Genomic DNA, 13,457 nt, shown 5'->3' on the forward strand with positions numbered 1-13,457 from the left:
TGATCGAGGATAAAGGATTTATGGCACTGAGCAAATATGATTACAAATATTCATAGAAACACATCAAAACATGCTCCTATTTTAGCTCAGTTTCTAATGCCAATATTGTCAGCAGATTAGTCATTCCCCTGGGGCGGACAACCGCCAGCGCATAGTTGCCATGCCGCACTCTGCGTGGCAATAACTATTGAGGCGCCACACAAACCAGAACTAACAAAAAAAAAGTCATGTTTCAGCGCTAATTTATGTAGCACATAAGTTAATTTCTGTTTGTCTGTTATTTGTTGTAATTAGTCGTCGTTCAAGCCGTTGTCCCAGGGGCCATCAAAACTCGAACCCAGTCCCAGTGCCAGTCCCAGTCCCAGATCCCGGTCCCAGCGTTATCCCGACGGAAATGTGCTCGGGCACATAAACAAACGAAAAACTGTTGCTTCCGCTGGCTGCGTGCAAAAAAAAAAGCAGAAAAAAAGAGAGACGAATGATAGTGGCCGTAGTCAGGGCTAATTATTTTGTCGGTCAGCCAGAGTTCATAGTTCACATGGCACAACAGCAGCAGCAGCCACGGCAACCTGAGAGGGACAGACAGAGTGAAAGAGAGAGGGAGCTACTCGCCCCTGGCCTTGGTGCCCGTTAATTTGGATAATTTTTATTATCAGCCCAAGTAAAATAAACTTAATTAATGCGCTCGTGGTGTGCGACGGGTCCGGCCTTTGATTCATGGCCTGCATTTGCGGCACCCGAGCTTAAATGCAATAATGAATGTGGCGACGCGGAATAAAGTACAAACAAACAAAATAATGTCCAAAGAATGGCCCTGAAGTCCTGAAGTCCTCGTCGCAAAAGGGAGTGTGGAGTGGAGAGCTGCTTTGAGCCGGTTCGGGTCGGGTCAGCCCTTAAAGTCAATGAATTAATGTGGATAACCTTTTCGGCACGCTCCATTCCGCTGTGGCGGGTCAGAAGGAGGTGCCGCAGGGTCACTGTGAATAATGGCTGCAAAAACAACAGCCACAATATGAATGAAGTACGGAATGCATGGAGAGTGGAGAGAGAAAAATATTTACCAAAAATGCTTGGCTTATAAATTCTTCAAAGTTGGCCAAAAAAATGCACAAAAATTATGAAATAACTGAAATTAAATAATCATAATCAAAAAAAAATGGTAAAAAATGCACTAATAAATGTTAAAGCAAATTTCATCTAGATTTAGGAACATTTTCGCATATCTTTTGTCAAAAACTTGCCATAAAAATATGTTCTGGAACAACTCAGTAAACTTTAAAATCAATATTCTCGAAATGTAATCTGTTCTTCATGCGAGCTGATTCAAGGCCCGCACGTAGAGCCCCCCAACTTAACGACAGCTTTCTGAATAAAACCAATGCCAATGCTCATGCCCGATCTCGTTTCGTTTCCAGGTTGCCTGCCCGCGGATGGACTGCACCTGTCCAGCCTCTCCGTTCCGCGCATTATCGATGTGGCGCAGAAGGCAAAGCTCTTCTGCAGCTACGAAATGGGAAATCGGACACTGAACTCCGTCAAATGGTACAAGGACGGGCTGGAGTTTTTCAGGTGAGGGTACAAAGTAAGCGCCATAAAAATATTTTCGGCGGCATTCGACTGGACTCGAGGCTGGAGACTGGACGGAGCTCTGTGCCGGCGCATTCATGCAGATTTTATGGCGTAAATTGAAAACGTCATGAAACTGCAACAGTGCACTCACAGACGCTTGAAAGTGTCGCAACTAATTTAAATGCTTAATTGAAATGGATTTTTATGGGCGCCTGCAATTGCGGCCAGGTGACGCTGCTGCGCCCGTTTCGGGTTTACGAGCCCAAATATTTGCGAAAGAGCTTTTTATTTAACTGCCTTAATTGTTGCACATTGCCGCATACCCGGGACCCGGAACCCGGACCCGGACCCATATCCATGCTCCATCCGCAGCTTAATCGAGCGCAAAATTTTTAACTGGGGCTTCGGCTTTTGGGTATTATAATTTGTTGTTGTTTCTTTCGTTTTTGGGTTATTGATTTTAAAGACTCAAACAAATATGCCGACGACAAGAAAATGATTATTTATGCCAGATAGCAGAACCATTTAACGGTTTACGGGCTTTCCCAAATGGACAGCACCCCACCCCAGGCAGAGCAGAAGGCACGCCCCTGCCTCCATGCAACATTGTTGCATGTACAATGCATGCAAATTCGACGCGTTTTGCGACCGCTTTCGATTGGCATTCCCAGGCTCAAAATTATTGTTTTTGACATATCTGCTGTGGGGAGTCTTTTAGGCAGGGGTATGGGGGTATGGGGTATTCGGGACTGTCTACTCAGTAATTTACTGCCGGAGGCAGTTGGCTTTTATCAATTACGCTTTTGTGTGAACATTTTGATTGTGCGGTCGTCCCTCTCGGCTTCAATTATTTATGTGCATTTGACACTGCGGTTGCAGCGAGTACCCATGAGTCCCAGAGACCAAAAAGAAAATAAATAATAGAAACATCACAAAAGATACACAATTTCGATTGCAATTTTGCATTTAGTGCGGTTCTCTCTCGGTTCGCTCAGTCTGTTCTCGATGTTCAATTGACTGTTGGCCAACAACTAATCGACTCGATTCGGTATTCAAGAAATGAACAACAATCAAAGTTAATTTTTGCTATGACAATATCTGCGGTTTTCAGCACGAATTGAGAAAGTTGGTTAAGCTCCTTCAACTTCAGCTGGCATGGCATTTCAATGGTTTGCTTTCACTATGCCAGTATTTGCCGCAGGGAAAATGATTCAACGACAAAAATCCCTGGCTTCATAATACGAATTACCCACTCTGGCAAGGAGCTAGAAAACCAAGAAGTAGACACACAGAAAATAAAATATCGTAGACCTAAAATGTCCCAAAATTGCATATAAGAGAAGAGTCTGAATTGCTTCTGGGATATTCTCTCTTTCGATCTTCTTTTTTATAGTTCCAAGTCAAAGAGAAACCCACACAAAGGTACATTTTTCCGCTCTTTATAAGGTTCTTGCGGTACACTTCTTTGCCGCTCTTTACTTAGTTGTTTAGGTACATTCGGGTACAGGGTAACCGCCTGACTCTCTGGTTTCTTCGTTTGTGAGGCTGTGTATTTGCACTGTCAGGTGTGAGAGAGATGGGGAGAGCGTTTAGACAATGCGAAGAGAGAAATATCCAAGTTCGCAATTACTATCTGCAGTAGATTAATCTAAATCACACAATATATAAACTCTCAAACCGAATGTTATTGAGTTAATTCATCTAAAATGTGTTTCCAAAAATTTGCTAATTACGAACACTCTAAAAAGGGGGGGGGGGGAGTATAATTAAATGGTAAACGAACACCTATGTACATACACAAAGCCATGTACATAGTATGTATGTATGAATGTGTGTGTGTGTGTGTGTATGTTGCATTGACAAGCGAGACCCAGTCGACAAGTGGCCAACTCAATTTCCCCACTCACTCGATCAATATTTAAATATTCCAGACACAAGAGTATTCTATTTCCCTGCGTACCGCTCACTGCGCTCGCAACTAGCGCTCAATGGCACATTTGCAATTCGTAACTGTGGAAAAATGGAAAACGATTTTCCCCAAACGCCACGCTAATTGCTGTAATCAAATGCAACATTCGTGCACACACACACAAATATACAAATACATATATACCCAATATTCGAATGGAAGTGCATGTACTCGTACAGTTGGCAATTTGAATTGAATTTGAATTTTATTTGTATTTTGAAGAGGTGGCAACGCGGCAGGACAGGGCAGTGGCAGTGGCAGTGGCAGTGGCAGTGGCCGGGAGTGGATCGGCGGCCACAAATTGAAGTGGCGCACAACTGGATGGAAACTGCATAATATTCATAATAAAAATCGACAGCGTGGCACACGAAAGTGGATACAAATCGATGAACGTTTCACTTTGCAACGCGTTGCGGCAACTTTGACGCAAATGCAGAAACGGAAACCAAAAACTCTTCCCTCTCTCTCTCTCTCTCTATCTCTTTTTGCATGATTCCCTCATCAATATTTCATGGATTCAGTTTTTGGCGCAGCACTCGAAGCTCAAGCTGCTGCTTGCTCTCTCTCTCTCTCACTCATTCGCTGGTCTTTGTCTTTTGCAGATATTCGCCGCTAACACCGCCGACAACAAATTGGTTCCCCGTGAAAGGTGTCACCATCGCCGAGGGTTCGTCGCATTGCAATCAATTCATCTGCAACGTGGAGCTGGAGAAGCTCAACATTCATTCGTCCGGCCAGTACCGCTGCGAGGTGTCCGGCGATGCGCCCGAGTTCAAGCTGATCGATCAGACGGCCAATATGACAGTCGGTGGTACGTACAAGCAACCCCCACCCCACTCAATACTCACTCGTGATCCCGTAAACAGTGGGCCAAAATGATATAAATTGCAAGAAATATACATATAATATTTGGCAATGCTAATGTATGTATGTGTGGTCGTATATGGAGGTGAAGTAAAGTAAAGTAAAGAAGAAATTTAATGTTGCTCTTCGTCTTGTCTCTTACAATTTTGCGTCGGTGGCTGACTCCCTCGCCGATCGTCATTTCGCTCTCATCTGAATTCGCCCTCGGTCGTTTTTGCTTTGCGTTCCGCTGAAGCGCATTGAAGCGAATTCGCCTCCATGTTTGGACTTCGTTTTGGAGCGAATTGGCCCGCCATGATTGCAGTTTGCATTGAAGCGATTTCGCCCTCGCTCGTTTTTGCTTTGTCTTGCGATCGTACAACAAATACAACAGCTAATCTGCCCACAAACAACAGTTAATACACACAAAATATATTGTTTACATGACCTTTGCTCCACTGTGAACTTGCGATAAATTTTGTTTTCTGTCTTTGATTTATGTTTTTGCAACACAAAGACAACAAATTATGTGCAATTTTGCAAACACTTAATAAAATTATAAATGGTCTTTGCATGGCCACCGACGGCAGCCAGCCAGCCAGCCAGCAAACTCCTTTCCATTTATCACTGCCACACAGAGTCGAGTGTTTCGGGTGGATTGTGTGGTGTGTGGCAAGGTGAGGAGGTGCTGCAGTAGGTGGCGACCTGGGGGCAGTAGGCAGTTCAAAAGGGCGTCGCATAAATGCTGGAAAATTGTGACACGCGTCAGCCATTTGTATGAGTAATGATTGTTAATAAATCCTGACAACCATCCGTGGCGCCACCCAGTGCGCCATTCCCGTGCCCCTTCAACGTCCCGTTGCGGCACCTGCCGCACCAGTGAACAAATTCAACTCAATTGTGAGTTTTGTACGAATCAATTTATAATCTACAATGCGCGGTCGTTTGGCATTGTCACGTGCTGTGTGTGTGTGTGTGTGTGTGTGTGTGTGGGCCTAGACAACAACAGCAACAAACGCAACAAAAAGGGGCAGAGAAAATCTGGCAGCGGACACCGAAGATTTGGGTATCCTTTTTAAGATATTTATGTGGCATTTTGTTAAGATGTAAAAGTGGGATGTCGATGTTCCCTTTTGGTTGAGTTTTAACCGATTTTTTCATGCTTTTTGGCCGTGGAGAAGAGTTTAAAAATAATGTAATAAATAATATATTACCTCCACGAGTATAACTGCCATGAATATCTGAATATATTCTATAAGAATTTAGTAAATTGTACAAAAAAATGTGAATATCTGAATCAAGTCTACGGTCAAACTTCAGAACAGAGTCAAATCCGTTTGCATATTAACTTACAAGAATAAAGATTTAGAAGCTTTATAGCTCACGTTTTGGTTTAAAACCAATCCACATTGATCATAAACCGATCCATCAGATGTGTCAGATATTTTTTGCAACTCCTGCCGATCCCTGCAGAATATTGATTTAAAAGTTATACAAATTTCGGAGTAAAAATGTATTTATTTTCTGCTTATAGTTTTTAGTTCAAAGATTTATTTGATCATTTATTAATTTTACTCCTTACAAAACTCCCACTACCCTCTGTTAGTGTATCAAAAAGCGAACTTGTGGCACTTGTAGTGGGGTTGGTTAACGTCAACGCCAAACGCTTTGGTGGATCCACCGCATGCCACCGCAGGGCAGCGAACGCATTGCCCAACCATTTTGATTTCGCTTTGATTGGCAGCGTACATGACGATGAGCACACCCAGAACACAGTCCGCTTCGCTCCGCTGTGGTTGATTGCGGCCAGCAGGAGCCATAGCTCTGGCTCCACTTTGAAATTCAAATCAATTGATTTCGCCCCAATGTCATTTGAGGCAAATGGAAATGGCCTGCTTATGTCTTTTGTTTCTAGTTTCAATGCGGCTCGAAATGATTTATTTGTCGCAATTTTGCCGCTCAGCGATTTGTTTTTTCCCCGTCCCTCATGCTGGAGATACTGGGATGGGACTGGGACTGGATTTGCCGCTGAGTCTAGGCCCCTCGATTATGCAACAGAGTTTGTGCCTGGGCATGTGCCATGTGCCCTGTGTTTGGTTGCTTTATTTATTGTTGCTACTTTAAGAGCTGATATTGATTTGCATAATGCGCACTTAGGCATTTGTTTACGCGTAACAATCAAATTTGAATTCGCATTTTCTGTATTTGTATTCCTTGGTATTTAATTGGATGTTTGCTTCACTCCTTGCCTACCATTTTGTCTGTTGTCTGTTGTCTGTTGCCTGCCTGCCTATTTGCATGTCAATTTGACTTTTATCTATTCAACGTACACTTAAATAGACAAAGTAATCCCATGCTCAAGTTGCTAGCACTTGAACATGCTAAATCCCAAAGGCTAGATTAAGTGGGCGTCACAGGATGGACTTAGGGAAAACGTGCCAAGGATTTTTCTAGCACCTGAAAAGGTTTATTGTTGGCTTTTATTTATAGCTTTATGAGTCAAGTTTTGATTTATTGGCAAAGCGTAAAGGAGGGCACTAATTGCAGTTATGGAAATGTAAGTGATGGCAGAAACTATTGTCAGGGGTATTTTGGAGACTTTAATGGAGTTGTGGAATTTATTTGTATATTTTTTGTGTGTTATCTAATAACTAAGGTAGTGGCAAGTGTCACCTCTTTGTGGTGTGCTTTTTTATGTGAAAATAAACGAATTTAAATGAGCAAAAACAAAGCTAAAAGCGGAGGTTTACATTTATTTGTATTGATTTGAAAATAAATCATTGAACTTAGACTTGTGCCAGCTTAGACTATAAAACTAGCAGTTTTATTCACTAATAATGCCCTGAATATAATCATCAAAGTGTGCCCAGAACAACCCTTAAACTTTCGGTTGTAAAAAATGCAATAAAAATCAAAATAAATTGTGCAAAAATTGTTGTAAATGCGCTTCCAAATTCAAATAATTGCTGCAAACAAATAATCATTTTAACACACATTAAACTGCGCTCCAAACTAAACCCAAAACCCATTTATATAATTTAAACAAAAATAAAATAAAAAGCAAATAAAAGAGCGCTTCGAATGACATCATCAGTGGCTGCCTCATGTGTCCCTTGTCAGTGCATTTTTCATCGTATTAATTTATATAGAACATACATAGTTAGATATATACACAACATTCTCATGCAACGAATAAGCCATAAAAAAAACAGCATGCCACAGGGGGGGAGCCATGGCCAACCAGCAACCAGCCATGCCATGGCATCAAACTTCATCAACGAGCGGAGATAGCGTCAAAGTTTAAAGCCCTCGCCAGGACAATGTGTCCTGTGTCCTGTGTCCTGTGTCCTGTCTGTGTTCGTGTTCGTGTTCGTGTCCAGGGAGGACAATATGGAAAGGGGCTAGTGCTAACCCAAAGGCATGTCTTTTTTTCTCTCCTTTTTTTTTGTTGTTTTCCATTGAAGGCGGAGCTGTTGACAGACCAACAATCAACTTGGGAATTTTGTCACTAAAGTGCCATCGCCAACGTAACCACCTTAAAAACTTTGTCACAACAACGGAGAGCCAACAGTGGCTGTGTGTCGCTCTGTGTGTGGTGTGTAGTGGAGAGTCCTCTCGATTTTCAAACAGCCATCACCTTGGACTCTTTGATGATGCCCCGACCCGAGCCGGCTTGAGGTCGCCTTCCCAACTTTTTGCCCAGTGCAAATATTTTGTCGCTTAGCTGCGTGCCGTGTGTCATCACACTGATTAACTTTTGTCACAAGTTTTGCCGGTTTGGAAAACACACAAACACACAAACTGCAGGCAGTACCAGCAGCAGCAATGGCCCAGGCGACTGAGCCGCACTTAATTACTTCAGAGATTTTGCCACATTTTTAGCTTACACTTTTAGAAGCATTTTTGCACCGGGTTTGGCGCCAGGTGCTGCTGTCCAGTTTTGGCAGTTTTTTTTTTAATATTTTTTAAGGTGTCTGTGGGTTTATCATTTGCAGGTATTGTAACTTGTTTCTTGGACTGATTTTAACTCTGTTTTTGGATAGATTTAAACTTGATTTTGTGTCTATTTTTTTTAACTTTTTTTACCTTTAATCTTTGGAGCGATTTTGTCTTTATTTTATCACTGATTTTAGCTAAGTTTTTGGACAGATTTTGTCTTTATTTTTGAACTGATTTTGTCTTTATTTTATCACTGATTTTAGCTAAGATTTTGGACAGATTTTGTCTTTATTTTTGAACTGATTTTGTCCTTAATTTTTTACTTCTTGTACCCTTACCTTTTGAACAGATTTTGTCTTAATTTTGGACTCGTTTTAGCTTTGTTTTTGAACTGATTTCGACATTATTTTTGTAGTGATTTGTCTTTATTTTTGAAAGTATTTTACCTGCGCTTGGGCTCATTTTTTACTTGGTTTTTGCACTAATTTCGCCTTTATTTTAGCTTTGTTTATAGACAGATTTAACCTTAATTTTGGACCGATTTTAGCTTACTTTTTTACTGCTTTTATACTTACTTTGTGATACATTTTTGCACTGATTTGTACTCTTTGCTTTTGGATAGATTTTGTACTTATTTTTGGTCTCATTTTATTTTCGTTTTTGTACTGATTTTACCTTTGTTTCTGTACTGTTTTAACCTTCGTTTCTGTACTGATTTGACCCCTGTTTTTGCACCGTGTATTCCCCCCTCGCCTTGTGTTTTCTTTGTTCCTCCCTCCGCTGTATATTTTCCCAATCCTTTTGTTGTTGTTTCAGCGTGTTTTACTGGTACTTTTGGTATATATTTTTTGGTTTATTTACCCGACTTGATTGCTTTGTTTTCGTGCAAATTTTCATTTCTGTTGCTGCAATGCAAGTCACACAATTTGAGAGGGAGGGGTGGTGCGGTGGCAGAGGGCAGACCCAACATGGCCGCAATCATCAACTTCAACTCCGTATGGCCGTATGGCCGTCCGCCTGTAAGTTGTACTTGAAACAGGTCAGAAAACTTTCCACCAAAGTGGTTTGTATTAAGTCAATTAAAAAGTTTATAGTCCTGCTGACTGCCCGACTTTTGATGGCTACCAGGCACCCCCCTCCTCCACAACTTACAGTGTCTCCCGGCCCCAGCTATGCCTTGGGGGGGGAGGTCCTTAGCATATTTCAGTGCTGCGGCAACTGGCATTCATTTACCTCGAATCTGGCAGCTCCGATACGCTGTTGTTGTTGCCCTCTGTGGTGTGCCAAACCATAAACTAAATTACGTTTGTTTTTTCATCCAACAACAACAACAACAAAACTTTATCCAGTGACCAATTATTTGTTAAGATTAATTAACACTTGAAATAAATATTTGGCTGCTGCTGGCGTGTCGGTAATTGTCCGCTGCAAGCTGCCATAGAATACTCACTGTATACAGTGAAACTCCGCACCCACAGCTACTGCTAATTGGCGTAAGTTTTCATTCTTCATTTGCAAGCAGGGGTTTTGCCTTCCTGCGCCCCACAAAAGTTTTGTTTCCAAATTTTGCACAAAGCTAACAACTTTTTTGGGGTGCAACATTATATAATTTGAATGCTTAATGAAAATGCGAAAATGTTCGTGTTAGTCGCAGGAACAATGTGACAAAATTTCATTAGTTGAAGCTGATAAATATGTCCGTGAGAAATTAATTGGCAGTTGGAGTTTTGAGGCGCTTATTACGGGCAGTTGTCAAAGGGTTTAGGCAGTAATTAAAAAATAATTAGAAATATTATGTGTAACATTTAAATACATAGTAAGTAGCTTATTTTATTAAGCATTAATGGCACTAATTATTTAATGCCTAAAAACAGTATCATGCAATACAAAAAACTATTTTAAAAAATGTTCAAAGCTGTAGAAAAATGTTCTGAAATAATCAAAAAGTGTAAAAAAAAATTAAAATTGCAACTTTGAGTGGCTATATCTTTGGCTGTATGCATTCTATCAACACGCATCAAACAGTATGTGAAAGGTGCTTTAATTTTCTTGAAAGTATATTATTTTTCGTGTATAACCACGTTCCAAAGTTTTGCGTAAAAATTACAAAAGTCACGGAGACGCGGTTTTGAAATTAAAAAAAAAAACCTTTTTAAGCTTATCTTGAATTTTAATTCTTAAAAAACATTTTTGTGGCAAAATGCAAAAGTCTAAGTACGAGAAAGTGTTCTAATCATTCAGAACTACAGCCTTATTTTTTTGTTTTTGGCAAAGTATAAACAAAGAGTGGCCATTTGTGGCCCAAAGCACACGAATAATAATTATAATAACAACATTTTGCTCTACCGCATTATATTTTCTCTGCATTTCCATGGCCCCAACTTAAATATTCTCTGCATTGCTCAATACTCCTCCTCTCTTGCAGTCCTTCCAAAATTCGATCCATTCATATCGGGCGTGCGACACGCCTACAAATATCACGACACGCTGCTGGCCAATTGCAGCTCGGAATGGTCAAGTCCGGCGGCCAGGCTTATGTGGCACATCAACAACAAAACGGTGAGTGCTATCGATTCGATCGGAGTTGCACATTAGATATGGATATGGGCTATACATACCGACCTCAAATCATATTTGAGCTGCTTGTCAGTGGACCCAGCCAGCCAGCATGTCGCATGTCGCCAACGGCCTGGGGTCACGTGTCAGTTTGTCAATGGACATCTAGTCAGACACAGAACGAACACTGGCAACAGCCCGTATGTGGCACAATTTGGCTTTAACAACTTTTCGTTGACTTTCCCTTTTCCTGCCTGCAGGCGCCCCAGCACAGCCTGCAGCCACAAATCAATGAGATCACACGCAATGTCGAAGGGTTTCCGCTGTTCGCCAGCAACCTGCAGCTGCGCCTGCATCTGGATGACCAGCGGTACATCAGCAAGAGCGAGATGCTGGAGCTGCGCTGCAGCGCGGACATAATGGGTCTGGCCAGTGCACGGCGCGAGAGTCGCGTGAGGACCACAGTGCTGGCGCTCAAGGATGCGGGCAGCAATCAGCGTTACACCGAGAATGGCGCCTGCATTAGCGGTCAACCAGGTGAGAAAGGGAGCGAAAGGGAGAGCAGCTGTAGTTCCTCTACTAATATTTGTTATCCCTTTTGCAGCTTCCTTGGCCGCCTGGCTGCTGGGCCTCGCACACTTGCTGCGCTGGCAGCGCACTCAGAGTTAGTGGCTCGCCCTCATGAGCGCCCTCTGTGTGTCATAAGCGCCATCTAGGTGTCATCAGGTTCTGGGGGACTCTAAACGAGGAGGCGACAAATCAATTGAAGAAGAAAAGTTAACAAAAAACAGCAAACAAAATGTAAATAGTTGAAATTTCGAATTAGTTTAGGGAAACGTGCAGGAAGCTCATCCATTTCCTATAAGTGTAATGCAAAATATTAATGTACGAGGAGTGTATGTGAAAAAACCAACAAGAAAGCGAAAAAAAAATCATTGGCAATTAATTAAAAATATGCAATGGAAAGGAAAAACAAATACAAAATTAAATTAATAGAAATAAAAATATATCTAAACGTACAATTTGCTACAATGTATGTATGTATATGTATGTGTATGTGTATGGTATGTACAACCCGAAACTATTTCAAACACGAAGCGGAATATCAACAAATTTACAACCACATGAATATTTGAGCGCACAGCAACAAGAAAAAAAGAAAAGAGGAACACACACAATCAATGGGCAAGTAAATTTAATTATTGTATGTGAATTGTTAATGTATTAAATGATGTATGAAGCATACAACAAATAAACACAAATAAAATGCACAGAAACAAGACATTTTTGGTTGTTCTTGCTGGAAAAATTTGATTAGCGCTGCAAAGCGAAAACTTTAATCGGTTTAAAACTTAACTAAAAATATATGGACATTCGTTTGGGGTTTTTATATTTTTTTAGAGGAGTGTGGAAGCTGCGTGTAAGTTTGGTTCAGCCTGGGGATGCCCAAAAAAGAAGTACAAACTGATCAAAATGCCGGGAATTAGCTTAAAAATTTATAATTTGTTTTAAAAAATTACTAAAAAATATGTGGGGAGCCTTTGACATTGGATTAAGGTTTTTTTTATTTTTTAGAGAAGTGTGGAAGCTGCGTGTAAGTTTGGTTCAGCCTGGGGATGCTCAAAAAAAATATATAAACTGATCAAAATGCTGGGAATAGCTTAAAAATTTATAATTTGTTTTAAAAAATTACTAAAAAATATGTGGGGAGCCTTTGACATTGGATTAAGGTTTTTTTTATTTTTTAGAGGAGTGTGGAAGCTGCGTGTAAGTTTGGTTCAGCCTGGGGATGCCCAAAAAAAGAAAAACAAACTGATCAAAATGCTGGGAATTAGCTTAAAAATTTATAATTTGTTTTAAAAAATTACTAAAAATGTGGAAAATTAAAGTACAGTGTGTACAATAGCCTGGGACATTTTTTTGTACTTGTTTTATATTTTTAGCAGTGTGTTTTGATCCCCCTAAAGCTCCTCAACTATGGCAGGTAATAGTTGACTTATTCTGCAATTGCTTGAGCGCTCCACCAAGCGATTTTATATGCTTAAAATTACCTCAATAAAAAATACCCCCTAATGCTACTCTCTCTACCGTAAATTCCCAAACCAAACAGCGACCCTTCCAAGCAGCTTATGCCCCTCATTTCCTGTGCTTTCGCATGCCCAACTTATGGCAAACAGATTTGAGGGCAGCGACAGAGACAAACAAAGACAAAAAAAAAAATAAAAAACGAGGAAAATGGCAGCAACAAAAATTCGATTTAGCAACCCCCGCAAAATCTCCGATTTGGGAGAAAAGGAAACGAAAAAATGCCGAAACACTTTACAGGCACTGAAAAATATTCAACGCATTAGGACAAATCCCGGCTAAAATATGCAATGGCCAATGGACGCCGCAGGTAAAAATGACAGTCAACGACATAACGGAAAAACAACAGCGACAACAACAACAATTGACCAAACAAAAATTATGCATAAAAATGGCTGCGGGCTGAGCTCGAGCAAACAAAGATAAGTTCCCCGGTCTGGGCTGCCAATTCCGGGTCGGGTCTACCGTTTCAGCTGCCCCCCCCCCCCTGACTCCA

The 13,457-nt window shown here is 41.1% G+C and overlaps 1 protein-coding gene across 1 annotated transcript in view; it reads left to right on the forward strand.

Moving 5' to 3' along the window:
* Window positions 1–11,777, forward strand: part of LOC117589603 — a 34,928-nt gene extending 23,151 nt beyond the window's left edge. Inside the window, exons 3-7 of the mRNA XM_034281678.1 lie at window positions 1,416–1,569; window positions 4,141–4,349; window positions 10,746–10,879; window positions 11,137–11,413; window positions 11,481–11,777. Coding sequence (XP_034137569.1) covers window positions 1,416–1,569; window positions 4,141–4,349; window positions 10,746–10,879; window positions 11,137–11,413; window positions 11,481–11,545 — 839 coding nt within the window. The 3' untranslated portion in view covers window positions 11,546–11,777. The remainder of the gene's footprint in view (window positions 1–1,415; window positions 1,570–4,140; window positions 4,350–10,745; window positions 10,880–11,136; window positions 11,414–11,480) is intronic.
* The last annotated feature ends 1,680 nt before the right edge of the window (window positions 11,778–13,457 follow it).

This window comes from Drosophila guanche, unplaced genomic scaffold, assembly GCF_900245975.1.
Source record: "Drosophila guanche unplaced genomic scaffold, DGUA_6, whole genome shotgun sequence".
In the NCBI taxonomy this organism is placed as follows: domain Eukaryota; kingdom Metazoa; phylum Arthropoda; class Insecta; order Diptera; family Drosophilidae; genus Drosophila; species Drosophila guanche.